Here is a 24,390-nt window from a genome sequence, read left to right on the forward strand (position 1 = left end):
AGGCCTCCGGAGACAAGGTAGCCAGTCCAGCCTGCAGACACGCAGTCTCCACTCACACAGTAGGTTATGGTTTTGCTTTTCATTTCTGAATGATGAACCAATGCTGATCAACTAAATGACTGCGCCCCCAAATCTGGAACTCTGGGGGTGAAATAGGTGGGGCATCTCTGAGCTCACATTCTTCATGGAAAAAAATGGCAGAAGGTGTTTTGGCTTCGGGTCCCCTCCCAAATAAATATCTTGGGTGCAAGACCCCTCCGCAGGGCGACCCCACCCAACCCACCCAGACCTCCTACGTGAAGACGAGGCAGCCCATGCATCCTCACAGGATCGGAACTTGGAGACACATCAGTTCACCTTGTCCACCTCTCTCACACTCGTTTGGAGAAACTTAGGCACAGGGAGGGCATGTGCCTTCACCAAGATTTCCCAGGTGGTTAAGGGCAAAGTCAGGCCTTTGCTCTTCCTCCCTCTGCACTCAGGCCACTTTTCCAGACAGCCTCGCTTATCAAGGTAGTGCAGATAGCTCAAAGGGTAGGTAATCACCACATCACTTTTGTTTGGTTCGGAAAGCACAGAAGGAAAATACCTAACCTCCTGTTCACCTCCCTCCTCATGTTTTTCTTAGATGGGCTTGACATCACTTGAGTATTTATGACCTCATATGAGATGACCACGGACACGTGCTAAGTCACCAGGGGGAGGTGGCCCCCCATTAATGTTTGCCATCAATCACCCTGAAATTGAAAAATTCACATGAAGTTCCTTGCAGTGTGACCATCCATAGTGACAGGCAAGGCCATGTTAAAGTATACCGTAGGTGTGAGATGTGCATCACACCATCTGAAATATGAGAGGAGGGCATAGGAACATTCTTACATCAAAGTTAAACCAAAAGAGCTGAGCTATAAATTTCAGATTGTACAAAATCATAAAGTATAAAATGTTACTGAAATGCAGCAGTGTAAGTCTCTTTAAGTTTTTCCTCTCCCATTCAAGGAGGAGAGGAAGGCAGGACTTCCCAGGCTGCGCGCTGAGTCGGCCGACACAGCCCAGCTATCTTGTTCTGCACTGGGGCGCATTGGCTTGGAATATTGGGCGATTTTTTCTGTGCTGTTCTGACTTGCACAATATAGAGGCTGATTTAATTTGACAGCAAAGTAACACTAAGCCCCCAAAATAAAATTACTGAGATGTACAACAGCGTCAAAACTCCAATTAGTTTTGTATCCTTGAAGCCTCGAGAGGAAACGAAAAGGCTCCGTCACGATGAGCAGGCAGCGGTGAAGCGCAGAGATCACTAAATGTAACCCTCTAATTGAAAGTGCTCAGCGCACAGTATGACACAGAGAATCAGAGGGAAATAGGTGGGTTTCCCCCCTCAATGACTCATTACAGAGACGGTTCTATTAACTTTCAATACAACGTTCCTTTGCAAGAGTTGGAAAAACCAAGAGTTTCAGAGGTCTCGACAGAAAAGGCACCAGGCACCAGACAGTACATGCTTGTGTCGCTGACTCATACATAAACATCAGCCACTGAGCGACACGGAGAAATAATCAGCATTTCACCAGATCACGCATTTTGAAGTATATTTACAACTTCCGAGGAGGAGGAGAATTATTCTGACCAAACTTCAGTTTTTTAATGAATCTGAATTTTGTCTCCAGAATGAACAGAAGTAATTTGGTGCTCGATTCACCCCCTAGTTCACGCCCCCACCCCCCGGTGCTTACCCCCAGTTGCTAATGAGGACATCGTTGCCTTGGCTCTGTGGGGTGAACTTGTTGGTAAACGTGGCTTCCGTGGCTAGTGCCATTTTACGGAGGAGGCAGTGAGGACTGAGGCAGAGCGTACCTGGGAGTCCAGCCACAGTCGCGTGTGCCAAGCGGTCACGGCCACCTTTGCCCTTCCTGGCACCTGTGGACACCAGCCCAGGGGGTCTGGGAAGGGTGAGGCTGAGTCAGGGGTTTGGAGTTGGTTGGGGATGACTTGGAAAGAACCCAACATGGCTTTCCCAATCGTTAGGTGCTTCATGACAAGGGCCCGGGAGTCCGCCAGCAGACGGCATTCACGGCAGCATGGCCAGTGTCCGACCGCAGACACCCTCTACCCGGGAGCATCAGATCTCTATCACCAGCCGGTCTTCGTCGTCGCTGCTGGTGTCACTGAACTCCACTCGCGTCTGCTTCCTCATTCCTCCCAAACTCCTCTTCTTGATGGTTTTCGAAGAGGCTTCCTGGGCACCCGCAGGCTGCCCTGGTGTTGAGGGAACCACACCATCCTTCAGAGCCATTAGTCCGGATTCTGGAGTTTCCTCAGTGTCCTTTCCTGCAGGAGGGCCGGGGGCCAGCACTTCCCCGCACTCTAAAGCACACCCGGGCGGGTGAGCGACTTCTTCCTGCCCCCCGGGGAGGCAGCGCACCTCGGGCCTCCCTTCCTCTTGCTGTGAACTAGCTGATCCTGGCCCTGAGGTTGGCGTGTCAGGATGAGCTTTCCCAGGTGACCTCAATGGGACCGAACCTGAAAGTCTTCGCCCCGGTGAAGGCTTCCCTGGCCTGAGTGACGGAGACAGGCCCTGGGCCAGAGCTTTGCTGTCCGGAGAGCTCTGTGTCTGAGTCTCCCCTGCAGCCTGCCCATGGCCTTGTGGCTCTGCACTGGGAGCTCCCCGGGTGGTGTGACCTCCTCCTGTCCCCAGAGAAGTACCAATGGCAGCCACAGAGGTAGCAGTGTCATGGCGGGGAGAGCTTCCTTTGGACTCAAAGGCTAAAGGCTCCTGAGCATCTGAGAAAGCGCGTGGTTTGGGATCTGCCGAGACTGGCTCCTGGGAAGGCAGCCGCTGAGTCTCAGGAATCCCCGGGTCGAGACCTTTGCCACGGGAGGGAAGGCTGTGGTCACCCATGTGCATGCGGGAGTCTGGTGGCAGGGCCAGTCCTGACCCCACTGCGGCGTTCTGAGGACAACGGCCACCACACTCACCGGCAGAGGGAATGATGTCCTGTAACGAAGTGCAAAGGGAAGCAGATGGAGGAGAAAACGTTAATTGGTACAAGAAACTTGTGGTCAGAAACATGGTCCTCAATGAAACATGGGCTTGAGTCCTTAATGATTCTTTACTGAGCGTGACCTTCAATATCATGTTCTCAATCGGTTTCCATTAATAACTAATTGGGGCATTAAGTTGACACAAAATCACCTGACGAGACTGCCCTGTGTTTTTGTCTGGCTTCGTGAAAACGCAAACCCCTCCATGACCCCACCAGTCCCGAGCCCACTGAGCACCAACAAGGACAGGAGAGCCATAACCCCAGACAACGGACAGACAGAGACGGCCCGAAGTCAGAATTCCCACCTGCACGGTCCAGGTGTCTCTGTCCCTCACAGCCCTTGGCCTTGTGCTGGGAGAGCTGCCTCCTGAGATTGGTCTCCAGGTCTTCTCCTCCTTCTCTCTGTCCCCACAACCAAGAGGTGATGCTGAGGCGGCACAAGATGACTCCCCTTGCAGACTTAGCCCTAAACGTGGGAGGCACATGTACATACACCTGAAATTATTAAATCAGCAAGTAGTAATTTCCTAGGTTACCTGTACTCTCAAGACGAGCTCTGAGCTCATAAGCCCTCATCTCACACGGGAAAGCGAAGTCCCTTGAACCAATTCCCGCCACCAAATAAAGTATCTCCAGTTCTGCTAAGACGAGAGGAAATGGGGCAAAACCAATTCCCAGAGGCGGGAAAATCCCTAAACCTTCCATGTGGCTCTTTTGCATCAGAGTCCTCTTCCATTGGTGAATCTCAGATTGAGTTCTCTGACCACAGAGCCAAGAAAATCCCCCCTTGGCACGCAGGAGTCTTCGGAGCACTGGGCAGCCAGCCGCGGGAGGCTAGTCTTGTGTTGCTGTTGTTCTGCGATGGCGATGGTTTGATTGGGGGGTCGGGGGGGCGGGGGGGAGACAAAGGTGTGACCTTCACAACATCCACAAAACAGCCTCCCCTGGAATGCAGGTCCGGGCACCACAGATCTCAGGGAAGGTAGATCCCATCTTGAGTTAAGATGAGAAGAACATTCTAGAATCGCTGTGTCCCAGAGAAAGCATTAGGCCCCATTTAAAAGTTGCTTTTAGGTTGATGAAAGCGACAAACGCACAGACTTTAAAAAAAACCAAACCTTTCTACTTATTAAGAAAAACAGCAGCACCTGTCCACCCACTCCTCTTCGCCTACTGGATCCTGGCAGCGGTTCTCAACCTGTGGGTCGCGAACAATGAAAATACATCCTGCATATCAGATACTTACATTATGATTCATAACAGTAGCAAAATTACAGTCATGAAGTAGCAACGAAAATAATTTTATGGTTGGGGGTCACCACAACATGAGGAACTGTAGTAAAGGGTCGTGGCATGAGGAAGGTTGAGAACCACTGTGTCTCCTGTCCTCCACAAACACGCTCAGAGCACCATTTCTTGGCTTGTTTTTGGTTGTTGCTTTTATTTCCAGTTTGGAGGACAGTCTGTGACTTCTATGAGGGATCAGGATGAGCACACCTTCTCCACAACCCTCATCACCACACAGGTATGCACAGCCCCCACCCCCCTCTCTTCTCAGCAGTGAGGTCACGGCTGTGGCCATCTGGCTGGAATGCTGACAGTTTCCACTGCTGTGCTCAGGAGTGCGCTGTCCGCGCCAGAGCCTCGGTGTGCTAGGAACGGCCTTAATTACCAACACGGTGTTCCCTGGAGTCAGTTTTTCTTTTGCTGAGTTTTCTATGGACTTATTACTAACATCACCCTCTAACCTCCTTCCCAATGGTCTAAGGTTTCGTTTTCTTAGAAGGATCTCTCATGAGACTACTCTCCTTTTTTTCTTTAAGCTTTTTAAAAAAAAATTGTATTGAATGCATTGGGATAACCCTGGTTAATGAGATTATATGTTTCAAGTGTTTAATTCCCGAATGCATCATCTGTGTATTGTGTGTTCAGCACCCAAAGTCACGTGTCCTTCCTTCACCATTTGTCCCCTTTACCCTCTTCCACCTCCACCGCCTCCCTTTCCCTCCGGTCATCGCCGTGCAGGTAGAAAGGGTCTCGGGCGGCGTTCCCAGGCCGATAGGGACGAACACCACTCATGCAACCTTCCGGCCTGCTCCCTGGACTGCAGCTCCAGCCCCCGCGAGGCTGTGCCCAGGCCTCCCTCCAGCCCCGTCCTTGGACCCCAGGCCCCGCAGTCCTTTCGGTTTACTGTCTGGCTTCCCTGACCCAAAGCTCCTGGTAGCTGCATGAGAAAGGGTGAGTGGGAGGAAACGTGGAGCCCTTCCCCGGCTGCTTGTCTGGGGAGAACATTCGAACGGGTGCATTCCCCTTCCAAGCGGGCACCGGCTGGCTCCGTCCCGGACTGAGGAGTCTGCAGCCGCAGGGCGCGCGGTTCGGGACCCTGGGGGGAAGGCGTTTGTTGTTCTCGCTCTGAGCAGTCCTGCTTCTCCTCTGGGTGTCACCTCCATCCTGGTCTATTTTCCTTTACCGTCTGGGCACTCGGTGCAGCCTTTTGATCTGAATCACGTCCTTCAGTCTCAGAAAAATACATTGTCTTTGATTTTTCCCTTATGTTTTCTTTCCACTCTCCGTGTGAAGTTATTGGCCCTCTTGGTCTCATCCTCGATTTTTCTTATCTTTTCTATTTTCTATGCTTTGTTTTCTTTCATTTTACTGTTGGGAGAATTCCTTCGATTTTCTATTCCAACTCATACTATTTCTGCTATCATGTTTTTCATTCCTAAGAGCCCACTATTAATATTAATCATTATTCCTGCTTTGTAGCATTCTGCTATTATTTCATGGCTCCAGCATCTTCTCTTACTGGCTCTGTTAATATGAATAATGGTTGGTTGATGTTGGTGAAGTTTGTCTCTCCTTACATCCGCTCCCTTCTTTCCAAACTCCTTGTTTCTGTTGCTTTTATCTTTTTTTTCATAGTAAAGACTTTCCTGAGGGATTCAGCAATCTTCACCACCATGTTCACCAAATAGGCACATGAGCGTTGGTTGGGCGCTCCTTCCAGTGCAATCTGTCCCTGTGGGCCTCCCTGCACGGTGACTGGCCGTCCCGTGTAAGTGGCAAAGCCTGGCGTCATTCTCTTTGGGTCTCCACGGGGCCTGGTCGGCGCACCAGGGCACAGCCTCCTGCCGGGGCCTGGTTGGCACACCAGGACTCAGCCTCCTGCCGGGGCCTGGTCGGCGCACCTGGGCACAGCCTCCTGCCGGGGCCTGGTCAGAGCACCAGGGCACAGCCTCCTGCCGGGGCCTGGTCAGAGCACCAGGGCACAGCCTCCTGCCGGGGCCTGGTTGGCACACCAGGACGCAGCCTCCTGCCGGGGCCTGGTCAGAGCACCAGGGCACAGCCTCCTGCCGGGGCCTGGTTGGCACACCAGGACTCAGCCTCCTGCCGGGGCCTGGTCGGCGCACCTGGGCACAGCCTCCTGCCGGGGCCTGGTCAGAGCACCAGGGCACAGCCTCCTGCCGGGGCCTGGTCAGAGCACCAGGGCACAGCCTCCTGCCGGGGCCTGGTCAGAGCACCGGGGCACAGCCTCCTGCCGGGGCCTGGTTGGCACACCAGGGCGCAGCCTCCTGCCGGGGCCTGGTCGGAGCACCAGGACGCAGCCTCCTGCCGGGGCCTGGTCGGTGCACCAGGACGCAGCCTCCCGCTGGGAAGCGCAGCCAGGCTGCCCGCACTGGAGCTGAAACTGGGACTGAGAGTCGGGGGACCGGCAGGCAGTGTCAACCCTTTGGTTGAACCCTCTGTGTTCAATGTGGTCCCCCACTCCCAGCTCAACTGACTGTGCCCGGTGGCCCCAGCATTTTGGACCCTCTCCAGGACTGAGCCCCCAGCATTCTGCCGGGGAGAGGGAGAGGGGTGACCATGCTGTGGGAGGGAGGAGTGGTGGAGGTTCGGGAGGTCTGCTGGGCTGTGGATTTCGGAGTTTTGAGGTGTGCCTGGATCGCTGTCCCTGCCGAGTCCATGTCACTGGGGCCTGCTTCCTCTGTCACTTTGTCTTTGAAAGCGGTGCCTCACAGACACAGTTCCTTCCTGACTCCCGGTTGTTAGAGGAAAGTGGAACCACATGAAGGTGTTCTGTCCTCCATCTTGTACCAACAGGACCGACCTACTGCTTCTGTCTCAGGGGCTTCTTGCCTGGTCCCCGGTACGCTAATCCCGAGCAAAGCAGCTTGGAAGACCCGCGAAAAGGGCATCAGTTTGGGGCCAGACGCCGTGGCCTTTCCTTGAGCACGGCTTTCACTGCGGCTCCTGTGCACGGGGTTTCCGATGGCACAGACCAGGCCCGTGGCATGCCATCCATTTTCTCAATGCGCTTCCCCCAGTCCCTGCTGTCACACTCCATCCAGAGGAGTCGGAGAGCCAGCCCAGGCGCCCTGGCCTTTGAGCTTCTGACCTAACAGAGGAGAAACCAAGGGAGCAAACTGGAGGATGAGATCGCTTCTGGTTGACAGGGTCATGAAGGACATAAACACCTGAGCCTCATGATGAGAAGGAGGCAGGATGGAGCTGCTGAGCATGAACAGGGAGGCTATGGCGGGCGGAAGGGAGCGCCTCCCATTCCTAAATCTGTGGAAAGGTGGCACCTCCCATGGAAATGAGGGTGAGGGGGACCCCCAGGGGGGCAGACCAGGGCCTGATGGGCAGCCAGGTGGAAGGAGGGTGCTGAGTGGGGCAGGGGCGCGGGAAAGGGGGGAAGCCCAGGGGCGCAGATCTTGTGGGTGCGGGCAGGTGCTGGGAAGGGGGCTGGGTCTGTCACGGTGAAGAAGCCAGCATGGCAGCAGGATGCCACAACATTTACGATGCAGGCAGCTCCTGTCTGGAGACTACATTTCCGGGAGAGGGGAGCAGAGCGGGAAAGCCACTTTCAAGGTCACCAGTGCGGTGGGGTCAGGTGGGAAGGCTTGGCTAGGGCAGAAGTCAAATAGATGAACGTGGATGATGGAGGACAGTTTCATTGCCACCCATGAAAAATCACCAAAAGCTAATAATGATGATAAATGTTTCACTAGCCCCACAGCTTACCAAGCGCCTCCTCTCCTTCTAAGTGGATTAAGCCGTGTCTCCACATTGACAAAACAACCAGACAATTCATTCAATTCAATGAAGTAAAACCAATTAGTAAGAGGAAATAATCAGATTGGTCAAATGTCTCTTCGGCAGCTCGTGCGGGTTTTTCAGTCTAACGGAAAGGCCATGTGCACATTTGACCAATAATTTCTGACTCACCTGAGAGCGAGGGGGGCAAATCCATTGATTTAATTTGCTTCTGACCTACAGTCTACAGAGAAAAGTGAGTTATCTTTAATAATTGTGTGGGGGGAAATGCCCAAATAATGTCACCGAAGTGTGTTAAATGAATTTGGGTTCTTGGAGCAGGACGCTAACTTGCTTTGAAAGGAATGGCCCTTTTCAGGAAGTCAAGTGCTCTGGTCACACGTTAAGGCATGTAGGTTTCTGCATCACGTAGGAACCTCTCCTTCCATCCTGAGAAATTTCGGATTCTTTCATCACCGTGCAGTCATCAGAAACTCCAGCACTCACGCAATTATGCAAATCTTATTAGAAAGCCCGTCTCTCATCACAGCTCCTTTGCCTCCCTGCCCTCCCTCTGATTAAAGCTGCGTTCTTAATAATTTTCCTCAGAAATAATTGCCCAACCATGCTTAGAGAGGCAGAGACCACTTAAAGCATCATAGCACACTTAAATTTAGCATCTTGAAAAGGCTTATAAGAAACTGCACAACAATTAGAAAGAAAGCAGAGTAAAGCAACAACAAGGCAAAGCTTCCAACATGGCGCAGACATCGCTCAAGGCCAATCTGCTCCCAGCTGTCCAACCCTTAGGCCTGACTGAAATGCTAATAGACACATTACTCTAACATCATTATCTGAAAACTAGAGGCCTGGTGCACAAAATTTGTGCACTTGAGGGGGGAGTCCCTCAGCCTGGCCTGCACCCTCTTGCAGTCTGGGACTCCTCGCTCCTTACCACCCACCTGCTCGCTGCTCCTTAGCACTACCATGGAAGCAGGAGAAGCTCCCGCCACCACCGTCACTGCATTCACCAGCCATGAGCTTGGCTTCTGGCTGAGCGACGATCCCCTGTGGGAGCACACTGACCACCAGGGGGCAGCTTCTGCACTGAACATCTGCCCCCTGGTGGTCAGTGTGCATCATAGCAACCTATCGTTCTGGTCATTCCACCTTAACGGACACTTAGGCTTTTATTATAGAGACTAGAGGCCTGGTGCACAAATTCGTGCACGGGTGGGGTCCCTCGGCCTGGCCGGTGATCAGATGGGCCAGAGGGGAGGGGAGAGACTGGGGGAGGTTGGCTGGCTGCAGCAGGTTGGCTGTGGGAGTGCACTGACCACCAGGGGGCAGCTCCTGAGTTGAGCGTCTGGCCCCTGGTGGTCAATGCGCATCACAGCAACCAGTCAACTGTCATTTGGTTGCTTAGGCTTTTATATATCTTGATGGAAGTAATTGGATACAGTTCTTTCGGTTGCCCCAATACACCAAGAACTCCATTGACTGGGAGTCCAAAAGACTGTGTTATAAGGAAGGGATAAAAATGAGCCTACCACATCGGCCTTCAAAGCAAGCTCTAAGCATAAATAATAATGCAACGTAATCTCCTATTAACTGATCTCAGATGAAATGGTTTCGCAGTGTCCCTGACATTGGATGCACAGGCTGCTGGCAAATATAATTTGCAATTATCTAAGGAAAGCTGAGCAGAACTCTCAAAGTCACCATTGCGTGGGCAGTGACTTCCTCATTTACTCAAAGGTTTGTTAGGCCCATTTTTTTGAATCCATATTTTTGGAGCCCATATTACTGTACCTAAGTATATCTTGAGTCCATGTTTATGGAGTATTGAGCACGGCCAATATTCTGTGCTAAGAATGGTGCTGAGGGCAGGCTATGGATGTGTCCAGGGGCAAATGGGACAGACACCCTCATGGAAATTATAGTCAAATGGGGGAGAAATCCAGTCCTCACATAATTACACAAAAATGTCACCAAGCGTGCCTGGCCGTGTCTCAGTGAGTGGAGTGTCGTCCTGTGCACTGAGGGGTTGATTCCCAGTGGGAGGCATGCAGGATGCTGCCAAACAATTGTTCTGCTCTCACATCTCTCTCTCTCTCTCTCTCTCTCTCTCTCTCTCTCTCTCTCTCTCCCTCTCTCTCTCAATAAAAATCTATTTTTAAATTTTTTCCCACCAAGTAAATGCAATAAATGCTATGAAAAAGCAAAGTGTGCTATGAGATGGTGACACAAGGCCCTGGCCCCACCTATATGATGGACATGCGTAAAATCACACATTCTGACATTGTCCCTATTTGGGCTGCTTTTCTCTCTAATAAGTTAATATAATTAATTCATGTAATTATTCAAGCAATATATATTCTCAAGTCTCTGTTGCATCTAGACATTGCACTAAACTGTTTTGGAAGTAAATTTGTTTCTTCAATCCTATTACAATTTTTGTTCACAAAGTTCCTATGGGGGAAAATATTTGGCCGAAAAGGATGGAGGAGACTCTTCCTTCCTCTCTGGCAGGGGCCAGGGGTCCTCCATTCCAACCAGAGAATGAACTGAAGTCAGTGGGTGGCCTCGGCAGAGGGGGCTGGAGAAAGGACCAGAAAACCCGTGTGTCCAGCGCAGCTCAGGTTCTCAGCCCTGCCCTACTGCAATCTTCTGAAAGTTTGCCTCCAAGCTATCACAGACGCACAGATCTTTTATTTCAGAAACTGCTTTTCTTAGTGGCTTTCATCTCTTTTCTATTTCTTTGAGGAAAGGCAGCCGGACAAGAACCCTTCCCACACAGGAGTACTCCACTAACCACAGGGAGGGTGAACTGGAGCTTCAAACCTTGCTTTAAGTTAAAGCCATTATTGTGTTCAGACAACACGAGTGTGACTTTAGCACATGGAGCAGAAACAGGACGATGGGATCTTGGGAGGAAAAAAGAAGAGAGCAGAGGAAACACCATGGGAGAGGGCAAGGCCGCGGCCGCGCCCCGCCCGCTGCCTCCTGCACCAGTATCTGAAGCTTCCGCTGCTAAATGAAACCTGTATGTGGGCTCTTCCTGGGGAGTAATTGATAGACTCGCAACAGTGTCTCATCTTTCCTCAAGGTTTACACCTGAAAATGAAGGAGAAATTATTCTGTTTCGGCAATTTCAGCGCATGATGACTCAACTAATAGCTTTAGGGAAAGAATTAATACTTCTCTATTAATTCTAATGAGTGCAGATGTCGGGGAGCCATGAGCTCCCGTCAGAGGAGAGAGAAGGACAAGGGGGAGAAGCCGGAGAGACCCCTCCGCACCCCCTGCCCAGGAGTCTGGTGAGAACAGGGGTGCAGAGCTGAGCTCCCCGAAGCCCCAACGAAACACAAAGAAAACGCCTGGAGGAAACGGTGGGCAAGGCAGCGCCCACCTTTATTCGGGCTCCACTCCCGCCACCTGGAGAGCGTCGGCCTGGAAGCAGCCTGGAGCGTCGCCACTGCCTGTTCCCAAGATGAGAGGGTTTTGATCACTCTCCTCCCAGAGATTTCCCCGCACTCAGTGACTGACCACCTACCTATTTATACTTGGGCCTGGCTACATACAAGGTCTATGAGGGAGAAAAGAGTTGTAGGTTACCACAGATGGTATGACCTATTTGTGTAAAAAAATAAAATAAGAAAGTGTCTGTTCACACCTGTCTGCCCACGTGGACAGCTGTGAGGCACATCAGCCTCTCCCTGGCCGCCTGGCCCGGGGCTGGGGTTGCCGCGTGGCCTGGATAGGCCGACGTTGCCGCAAGCACGGTGCTGCCGTAAAGGTTTGAAAGAGAAATGAGAGATAAACAATGACATGGGCTCTAACGTAACGAGGCAGAGCTCCAGGTGCCGGGGCAGCCGCACAGCGGTGCCGTCCGGGGAGAACGCGCTCCTGGGAGGGCAGTCGTTTCTGTGACAAAAGTTTAGTTTCTCAGGAAGAGAAAAGTTGACTCACAAAAGCAAGAGGAAAATGTATTTTTCCATCTTTAACCAAAGCTAAAGTATTTCTGCACCATCCTAATTTTTTTCCTTGAGATTTTGCCTCTTCCGAGTAATCATGTCCCATCTCTTTTCTCAGAAACCACTTTTCTCCTTGGTTCGAGCTCCTCCATTTCCCTAATGAAAGGCAATCAGTTCGAGAACACTCCACTTACCATTTTCCCCAGAAAACACACTGAGTGGGAGAGCATGCTTAAAACCTTTTGGTAAGTTGAAACTCTAATCATGCTCTGACAATAAGAGCATGCCCTAAAAAAGGAGGACAAATTGTGGGGAAGCAGGAAAACTACAGAAAAAAAAAACAACACACACACAAAAAAAACACAAAAAAACGGCTCATGTCATTTGAATTATTTAGTGCCAAAATTGAATCAAGAGAACTTACTTTATGGATCATTACTTTCAAACTTTCTCAACTCTAAATGAAAATTATAGCGAGAAGAAGTTCAGGCTTTGGAATATAATTGATGTGTTTAAGCAATTGCCTCATCATTTCTCAAGATTTACATCCTAGAGAAGGAGGTGTTATCCTGTTCCAGCGATTCTGTAAGCAATATTACTTAACTAATGGCTTTAGGAGAAGCAGCTCTCCCATTAATTCTGACAGGAAAACTGCGAGCAGAGCCATTACCGCGAGGCAGAGGCGTGGAGGGCGTTGGTGGCGGAGGGGACCCTGGAGTTCAGGCTGCCGCTCGTGCGGAAGGCATCACGGTGATGTGTGACAGAGCAGAGGGCGGGAGAAGCGCCCAGCCCACCTGTCCCAGTTCACGTGTGACAGACGAGCAGTTTAAAGGCTCAGAAGAAAGGAAAAAACCCCCATCTCCTTAATCTCAGAGCATCACATCAACACCCTCACGTGGTATTTACCTCGTCAACATGACGGGGTTAACCTTTTGTCTCAGAAAGTACCTGTCAGAAGTTCTGCTCAGCTTGCCATGTCTTCACTGGCTGCTTCCATCGCGTGATCCCCAGGGGTCTTCCCTGAGCTATGCTGGGGGACGGGGACGGGGGGGGGGCAGGGGGGTCAGAGGGGGGCTCCAGGTAACATATTTCAGTCACTTGAAAGTTGAGTTATGTACAGAACTTAAAAGGAGTGGTGCTGGAGAGAAAGGAAGTAAACGAGACGGGGAGGGAGAAGAGAGGGGGCCGCGCTCGCCCTGGAATTAAGCGTGGGCTTATTGGTGACGAGCAGCTCAGCTCTACCTCGCTGATGGTGTGTACATGGCGCTGAAGAGACAGAAATTAGGACATAATTGCACAGTGATTAGCATTGTGGTAAATGCCACCGTGGAGAGGAGCTGTGACTCACACCTCAGGTAAGCTGGCTCGAGAGTCGGATGTGACCTGCCTGAGCAATCCCTAAATGTCACCTCCCGAGCCAGCGGAGGAGGATGACTCAGAAGCCCCGCCTGCTCTTCGGAGAAAAGGTAGCTGAACGAGCCCTCAGAGGGACAGCAAATGGCACTGATGAGAGTCTAACTACATAACAGAGCATTGCTCCCTCCTGGCGCAATTTCTGGAAGTTTGTCTCTTCTGAGTAATCATGGTTTATGTCAAAAATGACTTTCTTCCTGGTACCTCATGTCTTTTCTACTTCTTTGATGAAAGGCAATCAATCTGAGATTTTCCTCCCAGAGATTTCTTTTTCCCTGAAAAACATTTCGTGGAAAGCTGTGTTTAAAAATCAATCCTTCGCTTAAGCTTTCGCCCAGACCATGTACCTAAGGTTTAGAGGGCAGAGCAGGCATGAGGTAAAGGGGAAAGAAATGCAGTTATTGAAAATGCCATTTCCAGCCCACAATGCCAGGGTGGACACCAAGGGTCTCTGCTCTTCGGATGATCGTTTTCCATGGTCCTCGGTATGAAATGAGTCTGCAAAAGCCAGTCCGCTTCCCGAAACACAATGGAGGCCTTGGAGAGGGCTCCCTTTCCCTCCAGATCCGCATCCTTAAAAAGAAGGAACTGATCCATTTCGATGACACTGGCTAGGAAGAAAGATCTTCCCTCCTCTCCTTCATTGATCCCGAGAAGGGGAAATAAACTCATTTCAGACCAGAGACAGAGGGAGACAGCAAAGGTGGAGGTGGCCTCATCGGTTCTGACTCCCCGTGACCCTGGGACCGACACCTGGGTCCTGGTCTTCCCCAGACCCCAGTGGCAGGCGGCCCAACCTGGTTGGACAAGATGACCAGGACAAGAGGCTGAGGGAGCACTATCCTGACTTCATAGCACATCTATCTGTCCTGTGGTGCTTGGGCTCAGGTTTTCTTACTCCTCTTTTTTGCTTTTTTTTTTTTTTTTTTTTTTTTTTTGAGGGAAGGCAAGTGTTTGGCGAGCGGAATGCTCTCTCCCACTCAGATATTCCTTCTAAACAACATTGGAAGGCCAGTTCTAAATATTTTGTGAACAGGTACGACATCCAATAGCGTTTCTTAAAAACTATTCAAGAGCCAGGGGACTGATATAAAAAGGGGAAGAATAAAAGCAGCTTCAAATTGGCTATAGAAACTTTTTATACCCAAATTTACTCAGGAATGTATGCCTTCGGGCTTGTTTTATAAACGTGGCTCTTTCTTAGTAATGAGAGAAACTGGCCAGGCAGGCCATGCTGAAATTGAAACACTTTCAACTTTGTTCATCTCAGCTGAAGGTTTCCATCTCCAAAGAGCGAGCGAGTGCTTCGCGCCTACACCCGGGGCTACGAGACTCAGGAGTGCTTTTGAGCAAAAGCCTCTCTCTGGTTTCTATGGATCTTGACAGGAAATAAAGGGGGCCGGTCATGACCGAGGGAGGGGGACGGCTGCACTCCACCTCGGGCTGCCTGCACCCTTCGAGCGGAACAAAGGGGAAAGAGTAACAACAGGGCTCAATCTTTAGGACTCTATGCAGACACTCCTTTGTCCTCAGCCCAGCTTTAGAGACTCCACCTCTTATGATGTGAGACTTCAATGCCGGGACTTTCTGACCTCCAGAAACTACCTGCTAGCCTCAGAGTAGCATGCTTAACTTCTTCCTAATTTAACCAGATTGGTTATTGCCCCGGAAGTCATTTTTAATCTTCCCACACTAATTAAGAAATCGTATTTCTAAAAACAACCCCCCCCCCAAAAAAAAATAAATAAATAAAAAGCAGTAATGGAGACATTAGGATCCTTCAGAAAGTCCATGCTTTGTGGCACTTCACAAATCTCCCCATCGCCCCTGAAGATTTCTAGTTCGCTCCCACAAATGGAGCCTGCTTTCAATTCTAAAGCGATAGGGAAAAGGAACCTATGGCCTGGCAGAAAAGGGGAAGGTACCCCTCAGGTCTTGTCTGGAAAGGACTATAATCAATGTCAGGCACTCAGAAAATGCCCCCGGGGGTAGGATGGAGGTGGAGGGGGGGGGTGAGTCTGGAGGTAGCCACACAATTCGCATGGGCATCCCACCTGGCCATTTTCTTAAATGAAAGACAGCTAGGTTGATACAATTACCTCTTGGAAATATCTTCCTGTCTGTCCTCAGTGCCAGCAGAAAGAAATGACAACTCCATCAAGTACGGAAAACTCAGGTCCAATAAGAAGAGATGACAGAGAAGGAATAAACCTTAAACAATGCTTAAACAATGTTCGGGAATTCTTCTTGACTTCTGTTTAAAAATACGTTATTACCAAATTCAGATCAGGAAGAGAGGACACAGCTCAGATAACCATGCAGTCAACTAGCATAATGGTCTTAACAGAAAGGCGCTCACACTGTTCCTGAGGGTGCTGGCACAGAAATAGTGAGAAAGCCGCGCGAGCAGCCAGCAGAGGGTGAGGCCGGCACTCAGGGAAGTGCGTTCTGGGAGGTTTCCCCACGCGGGGCTTCCAGAACATCGAAAGAAAGTCAGTGGAAAGCAGGAGGGAAGCGTGGAGTGGACTTGAGGCCCAGGGGACGCCATGCGGACACACCGCTGCGGCCCGCCAGGGAGACAAACAACTCAGATCGCAATGGCAGGCTTTCTCTCTCTTCAAGGGGGTTTCAGCTCCCTGTATGCAAAGGTAACCTTCAAAACTTTTTTTTTGAGGGTGATTAGTCTATTTTCTGTCAACATTTCTCTCAGACAGAAAAGCCAGGCTCTCCATTTTTCTTGCCAAATCCCCCCCGCCCTGTATCCCCCTGAGTGACGACCGAGCTTCTTCGCCGTCATCATTCGGGGAAGGCGTCCAGCCCAGCCTCTGGTGGAGGGCGAGGGGCAGTAATGAGACCTGAGCCAGGCCTCCGCGTGGAGGCGGCCTGGCTGTGGGGTGCTCACCTCCAGGCCGGGCTGCTGAGAGTATTTTCTGAGCCAGAATGGGGGGCGCTGTGCTCTCCCCTCCCCCTCCCCATTTCAAAGAGGATTAACCCCTGTCCTCCCAGGGCTCAGCCCTGACCAGAGAGTGAAAGTGACCTCACTGATGAAGGAATGGGCGATGGAGGACCTATGCACCCCCAGCTCGCCTCTGGTCAGAGATGCAGGGGTTCAGCTAAGCAACCTCCGGTCCTGAGAAGCCAAGCAGCCCAAAGGGAAGAGACTGGGAGAGACACCAAGTGGAGAGAGAGAGACCCAATGGCCTGCTCAGGGGGATCAGGAGGGCCAGGCACTCCAGTGACTGCAACCACCTCCCACCCTCTTAGGAGGTGGCCCATGAACCGTGTGAACACAATGCCAGTGTCTAATGAAAGCGTGTAGAGAGGCATGCAGCCCAGTGTGCACATGTATGAATCTGTAGCACTACTGTCTGAGTGTGTTATGTAAGCAGTAACATTTGCACAAAACAGGTATCTTTAAAAGATTAAATACAGATACTAGTATACATTTTTTTTAAAAAAAGAGTTTAAACAACAAGCATCCCAGAATCAACCAAGCCAAAGAAGGGTGCAGGCCGACTGGGCAGGGATGAGTGAGGATCTCAACTGGATCAGGATTCGGAAGAGAAATCAGATTGGAAAGCCTGTTCAGAGAGGTTGACGCCTGCAAGGGGGTCTGAGGCCTGAGGGCAGGGCTCCCGGGGAAATGTGGGCGCCCTGTTAAATGGGACTTTGAATCATTGTTCCCATCAGTGTGCCTGATGCAGTTTTGGGGCATAGTCATGCTGAAAAAGATATACTCACTGCTGATCTGAAAATCAAGTTTAACCGGGTATTCTGCGCTTTCATTTGCAACTCAGGCCACCTGCCTGGGAGCGTAGAAATTGGGGAGCAGGCTGGGGCTGGCTGGCCCTGCTCAGAAGAGTCTGGCTGAAGCCTTGGGCTGGGCAGCCACCTCTTCCCCACGCTCCAGGCTCTGTCGCCGTGGATCCGGGGACGGCTGTGGGGTCTGGGTTGATTGAGATGAACAGTTATTATCAACAAAGATGTCTGTGGGAGGAGGGCACCTCAAAAACACCCTGAGTGTGGAAGTGTTCCCAACAGCTCTCAATGGAGAAATAACTGAGGGGGGTCTCCCCAAAGCCCCAGGAGCCCAGCCCACGCCAAAGCAAAGCAGGGAGACGCAGCAACCCAAAGCCCTCCCCCCATTAAAAAAAAATTTAACACCACCGTGAAAACATAGCCTTCAGAAAGTCGATTTTGAAAGCATATGAATGTTTATGATCTCCCTGTATTTCTCTCCCTGCCGTGTATACGAAGACCCAAGGCTATCTACCCACTTTCCGCCCCAGTGCCCTCCCCCATCCGCACTGGGTACAGGTGGTTATTCTGAGGGCTCTTTCTGGAGGAGAAACCTTAGTTAGCCCTGGAGAGATGCCGGCGAGGAGGGCTGGCGCCGTCAGGATGCTGGAAGGGGCGTTACTTAGAATCGCAGCCCAGAGTTAGGCCGAGGCCACCATTGCAGGTCCCGGACGTTTTCTAGATGAGAGTTGGGTCTGCTCATGCTCCTCCCTCAAGAATCTCACAGCAGCAGGGAGGGAGAGGAAAGGAATAAACTTTCCTTCTTCTCTTTGAGCCGAGGTGGGGAAAGGGATGCAGATTTTGGCTTTTATCGGTAAACCTGCCGGTGAACCACAGAGGAGGACACCAGAGGCACCTCTTTGCCCGATGACAGGGGCTCACGAGACAATGACCCACCCTGAGGCGATGGCTGTGACTGGGAGGGAGGGCACAGCGGGAGTCTGGTCCATGCGGCCAGGGCCGGGCTGGGGACAGATGGACGTCTGTACGTGCTCACTCTGTGGTCGTGGCCTGGCTGCATACAGGCCGAGAAAGGCACAACACTGCGTGGAAACGTCTTGTTTGGGGGACCTCAGACAGGCATGGCGCTAAAGCCACAGGGGGCTGTGAGGCCCGGAGGCCACAGGACAGGGCCAGAGTGTGAGGGCCGACAGGCAGGCTGAGGACCTATGGCCGATAGCCTTCCTGTCCATTCCAGACAGTTTTAGCCTCACTGTGCAGAAACAGCCTTTAACATCTCTATTTAAAAGATTATTAGTCTATTTATCTCAGAACTACTTCTCCCCTGTATGAGGGCCCCGCCCCCTGCACTGGCGGGAAGAGAAGGGACAGGCGCTGTCCGGAGGGCTGTCCAGGGAGAGGTGACGCCCGCCTGCGGGAAAGCCAGGAGAGTGATGGGAGTAACACAATCGTGTGGTAAATAATAAAATGTAAGCAGGTTTCCGTGTAGCCATGCACCCTATGGGCCTCTATGTTTCGACGGGTAACGTCTCTCCTCCGATGATAGGTTCTGGGCATGTTTTCTCAGTGAGGATTCTAATGCAGCTCCTATCAAATATTTCCAAGGAAGACGAAAGGAATTTACTTTCCCAATAGTGTTTTGATGCAGTAAATACAATGGTGAGCTCGGTGTCATGGAGCAGGTCCGGGTTATCTTTGGTCCAGAAACGCTCATTACACCAGGCATCACGGAGGATAGACGAGGGTGGGCGGGCGGCACAGGGCAGAGGGCAGAGGCCGCACTGACGGAGACCGGGGAGGACAGGGGAATGGAGGCAGGGGCTGGAGACTTCTGGTAGGGAGAGCAGAACTCCTGCGGGCAGAAGTCTCAGGGTGGGAGGGGGTGGTGTCACTTTACAGTGGAGAACGTGACACACACGACCTCACCCAGTGGCCAAGGTCAACATCCAAAGCGTTGAGTTGCGATGGCACTACGGACCTTTGACATGTGATGAGAGGACACTTCCCCTCAGAGGTCTTGCTCCCTAACCCATCGCCCCAGTCTAACCATGAGGAAAACATCGGACAAACGCCAGCAGAGGAACGTTCTGCAAAATACCAGAGCAGGACCCCTTTCAATGGTTAAGTCATCAAAAACAAGGGAAATCTGAGAGACAGCCACAGCCAAGAAGAGCCTAAGGACAGACGACGGCCAAATGTCACGTGGTGTCGTGGGCAGGGTCCTGGACCGGAGAGGGACACTGAGAAAAAGCAAGGGGACCCTGAATCTACTGCGGGTTGTTAGCAACTCCGTGTCCATAGCGGGTGTAACAAATGTGCCACACAAACGTGCGATGTTGACAGGAGCACCAGGTGCAAGGCCTATGGAACCCTCTGTACTACCTCATGACTTTTCTGTAAATCTAAAACTGTTTTCAAATAAAAAGTTTGTTTAAACCAGGGTATGGAACCCTTTTTCTGCCAAGGGCCATTTGGAGATTTATAACATCACTAGAGGCCCGGTGCATGAAATCTGTGCACTGGGTGGGGGTATCCCTCAGCCCAGCCCGCACCCATTCCAATCTGGGACCCCTTGGGGGATGTCTGACTATGGGATTAGGCCTAAACTGGCAGTCAGACATCCCGCTCACAATCCGGGACTGCTGGCTCCCCAACCGCTTGCCTGACTGCCTGCCTGCCTGTTTGCCCCTAACCGCTTCTGCCTGCCAGCCCAATCACCCCCTAACCACTCCCCTGCCAGCCTGATCAACACTTAACTGCTTCCCTGCTGGCCCAGTCACCCCCAACTGCCCTCCCCTGCTGGCCTGCTTGCCCCCAACTGCCCTCCCCTGCTGTCCATCTGTGGCTGTGGGCACTGCTATCTTTTAGGGTGGGGCAGTCAATTAGCATATTCTCTCCTTATTGGCTGTAGCATGTGGGTCAATTAGCATATTCCATCTTTATTAGATAGGATTTGTGGGCCATACAAAATTATCAACTTAAAAATTAGCCTGCTGTATTCGGTCAAACATTTAATGAACTCACCCCTAATGCCTTGGCAGGGCCAAACTGAATGATTCCTCAGCCCTATCCAGCCTGGGCGGACGTTCCCCACCCCTGGTAAATGAAGAGAAGCCATGTGCGAGGTGCACTTTGAAAGTCTGTGCAAACTTCTGCCTCCTGGGCAGAGCTCTGTGGGAAAGGAGGTGGTCTTTCACTTCCATTGCTGCGAGTGTCTCTAAAACTACACGAAATCTAAAAACCTTCTGAGGCCCACACTCTCCCTTACGCCCTTACTGTGCAGCTCTTCTCAGGCATGGCTGTGAGCCTGTCTTCCCTGGTTTGGTGAGTTCTGTGCCTCAGAGTTTAAAGAAAATCATCAAGTCTCCCCTCCGTGCAGAGGCCGTGTGACCTGCAGCAGGTCTCCCTCAGCAGGCCCCAGTGTCCTCGTCTGTGCAATGGGAGGAATGTGTTAGTGCTGCCTTTATCATCATGACATGCTCTTGTCTTCGTCACTTATATGTGAGTTGTGCCCGTCTCCCCTCAGCAAGAACAGCAGCTCCATAAGGGAGGAGACTGGCTCAGTCTTGAGCATCATAATTTTTCCGGCACCTAAAACACTCTAAATAGCACATAATAGGTGCTCAGGAAAGACCTGCTGTATGAACTTACTGACTGAAACTAGTCTGGCTCCAAAACTCATACCCTCTGCTGCTTGCCCACTTCATTTCTCAAAATCGTAACTAGGACCCTCCACAGAGATGCTCCACCGACTTGGTTGCAGGTCTTGGCTCGTCAAAGGGTTAACTAAGTGTCTGGCAGGTCCAGGCCCCAGGGTGGAGTGGGCCCCAGGGAGGGTTCTGGACAGGCTGTGCAGAAAACCTCCTTTTCTGATTAATTCACAGCAGTGACTCCCTCCCACCCCCACGAGGGAGATCAATAATGATTTGACTCTGATCCGCTATTCTCACTGATTATAATCATATTCAAAACCCTGATCATTTTTTTTAACTCCATTTAATGTCAATTTGCATTCATCAAGGTTTGTGGGGTTTTTTTCTTTAAAGGAGTAGTTCTCTTTAAACGGTAACTATGAGTTTTGAAAGGCATGGGCCCTGTATCTGAAGAAGACTGGAAGACGATGGAAGGTGTCCATCATGTCAGCCCAGTTCCTGCCACGAGCCTGACCCTGAGGGCAGTCACCAGCCAGCACGTGTTTGCATGTTCCATAGACTTGGTCTGCTCTCTGTGACATATGATACTAATTTTCTGTTACGGGGTCATATATAGGTATATCCAGGCGCTCTCCCTGGGTGAGTACCGGTAAGGAATGATGCAATACCCATATATCAATTACGACAGTTCATGCTTTGCTCCATGTAAATAATAGCAGGGTACTGTTACTGCTGCATTGCCATAGCTCACCATATAATCTGACATCCTCCAAGTGGGCAATGACTGAAAGGAAGTGGCCAGGATGACGCCAAACACCGCAAGGGGCAGTACCTGGAATGGTGCGAACAAAGCAGGAAACCTCATTCCTCATTTTACAATTGGGCAGGGGGTGGGGAGCAAGCCACAGCGGTTTGTTCCAGGCAGAGCATTTGGAAGAGGAGGGACTTGGAGAGACGTGCACAACCCCAGCCAGGAAGCAACCACTGCGTGTTAGCGACCAGGTTCCACATAGCTCTCTAAATACCAACAAACAAAAACATTTTTCTCTAACTAGAACTTCAAAGTTCTATCTATAATTTATTGGTGGTAACAACTTTTTACTGTGATGGGGAGTTCAATAAGGAATAAGAATGTGGCTCTGGCTGGGTAGCTCAGTTGGTTAGTGTCGTCCAGATATGCCAAGGTTGTGGGTTCGATTCCCGGTCAGGGCACATACAAGAAACAACCAATGAATGTGTAAATAAGTGGAGTAACAGATTGATGTTTCCCTCTCTCTCTAAAATCAATAAATAAAATTTTAAAAAGAAATATGATTTTAGTACCACTTATAGAGCCTGCTGGTCCAGGCACAGAGGAACGTCTTAGCATGTGAATAGTCCCTGAAAAATGACATTGATGGTATGACTGTGAGCAGGAAGTTTTCTCTTTAAGGAGGGAAATGGCGGACTTCACCCTGTCTCTACCTCCAGCCCGTGTGCAGACATGTCAATTGTTTCCCTGGTTCTGATGCTCTTTCTTCACGATGAGAACCGACTCTCCAGCTGGGCATATCGCTGTGCCGCTGAGAGCTTTATCTCCCAGTGTTTCTGCAACCAAAGAGAAGTCATTTTCCCACCGTGAATCTGGGCAGGTCCCGGACTCCCCTGGGCCTGTGGGGTGGCAACAGAAGTGATGGCATGCTGGGTCCCTACCTAGGTCTCAAGAGTGCTGTGTGATCTGCGCTCTCTCTCTCTCTCTCTCTCTCTCTCAACCCGTGGGAGGCTGGGAGAAATCTACTTCATCACCACCACCACCACCACCCCCCGCTGGCAGCCAACCCTCATGTGGGTGAGGCCATCTTAGACCAGCCAGACCCACCAACCTGCCAGCTGACTCCCAGACACAAAAGCAAACCAGCAAACCAGCCACTGGCAAAATGCCTAGCTGACCCAGACTCATGGGCAATAAGAAATCCTTATTGTTATAAACCACTGAGTTTGCGGGTGTTTTGTTACACAGCAGTAGCTGACTTATATCACAGGTAAACATATGTTTGATATCCTATATAATAAAAGCCCAATATACTAAGTGTCTAGTCAACCAGTCAGCTGTTCAACCAATCAAAGCGTAATGTGCTAATGATATGCTAAGGCTGCTCAATGGCTCGCTATGACATGCACTGACCACCAGGGGGCAGACAGTCGACTGGTTGCCCAGTCGCTATGTTGTGCACTGACCACCAGGGGGCAGACGCTCCAACTGGTAGGTTAGCTTGCTGCTGGGTCTGGCCAATCGGGACTGAGTAAGATGGGCTGGACACACCCTGTAGTCCTCCCACGGTCCCTCCCCAGCTGGCCAACCTCCCACGTTCCTCCCTGGCCCTGATCGTGCACCAGTGGGGTCTCTTGGCCTGGCCTCCACCCTCGCGCATTCTGGGACCCCTCAGGGGATGTTGGAGAGCCAGTTTTGGCCCGATCCCGCAGGCTAGGCCGAGGGACACCACTGGTGCACAAATTCATGCACTGGGCCTCTAGTAAGTTAGATAATGCTGTATAGTAAGTACATATATAGTTACCCTTGATATAAGACATATGAATATATAGATATGCATTTATGATGATTAATATATATATTGTAATTTAAAAATTTCAGATTATTTGTTCACAAATCACAGAGGTAATCATCCTATACTTTGGAGCTTCCAATTATAACTAGTGAGGTCTGGAATGAGAATCATGACCTGTGATAACCTGGGTCTGGGGTTAGACCACCTAAATGTGTAGCACTTGCTTGTGCGCAGCCTCCAATCACCACTCTGCCCTTCCATGCATCTACAAGTCGAGCATAATGATAGCACTTGTACTGCTGTCAACGTCTCAAGGAGATGATAAAAGGGCTCAGATAGTGACTAGTCCATAGTAAGTACCCCATTGATGTTAGCTAAGATTATTCCTACTATTATTCTTATTAGATGCTATAAGATATTACAAACAAATTATAATATGGCTGAGCAACTGACAGAATTGACGTTTGAGAGCAAAAATGTCCATAATAAAGAAGGTTAGAGTGAATGGCTAGTTAAATAATGCATGAAAAAATATAGTGGCTCTCAAATAGCTCCCTCTGATTGGATCATCTTTTAGATTTTCTTCCTCTGTTTATACTAACATGAAGAAAACATTCCTTCTCCATGTCCTCCAAAATTTTATTTTACTTTTGAAATCAAGCAAGGCCAGTTGGTCCCCCTTCAGCTCCTTTTCTGATCAGTCGGAAAAGATGTTATGCTAAGGACCACGTATGCCTAAGTATGAGAGAGGTTTTACCCTCAACATGGATCCTTCAGAGAAGAAGCAGTTATCTTATAATAAAATCCTTATAAACTCTCATTCTGTCGGAAGCTCTCCCAATTACTTCATGGCAGATTACAAAGTACTGTTTAGAAAGACTCATTAGCCTGAAATGCCAATCAATGCCCGTTTGGGTCAGTCCTTGCTATCACCTGACAAAATTGATTTTTAAAAGAT

At 50.6% G+C, this 24,390-nt stretch overlaps 1 protein-coding gene across 1 annotated transcript in view; it reads right to left on the reverse strand.

Annotated features, from left to right (window-relative positions):
• Window positions 1-2,122: 2,122 nt before the first annotated feature.
• Window positions 2,123-24,390, reverse strand: part of ZNF831 (zinc finger protein 831) — a gene marked incomplete at both ends in the record, with an annotated part of 57,662 nt that continues 35,394 nt past the window's right edge. Inside the window, 2 exons of the mRNA XM_081098009.1 lie at window positions 2,123-2,998; window positions 3,353-3,513. Of these exons, the coding sequence (XP_080954135.1) occupies window positions 2,123-2,998; window positions 3,353-3,513 (1,037 nt within the window). The remainder of the gene's footprint in view (window positions 2,999-3,352; window positions 3,514-24,390) is intronic.

This window comes from Myotis nattereri (genome assembly GCF_964212035.1).
Source record: "Myotis nattereri genome assembly, chromosome: 8".
NCBI lineage: Eukaryota > Metazoa > Chordata > Mammalia > Chiroptera > Vespertilionidae > Myotis > Myotis nattereri.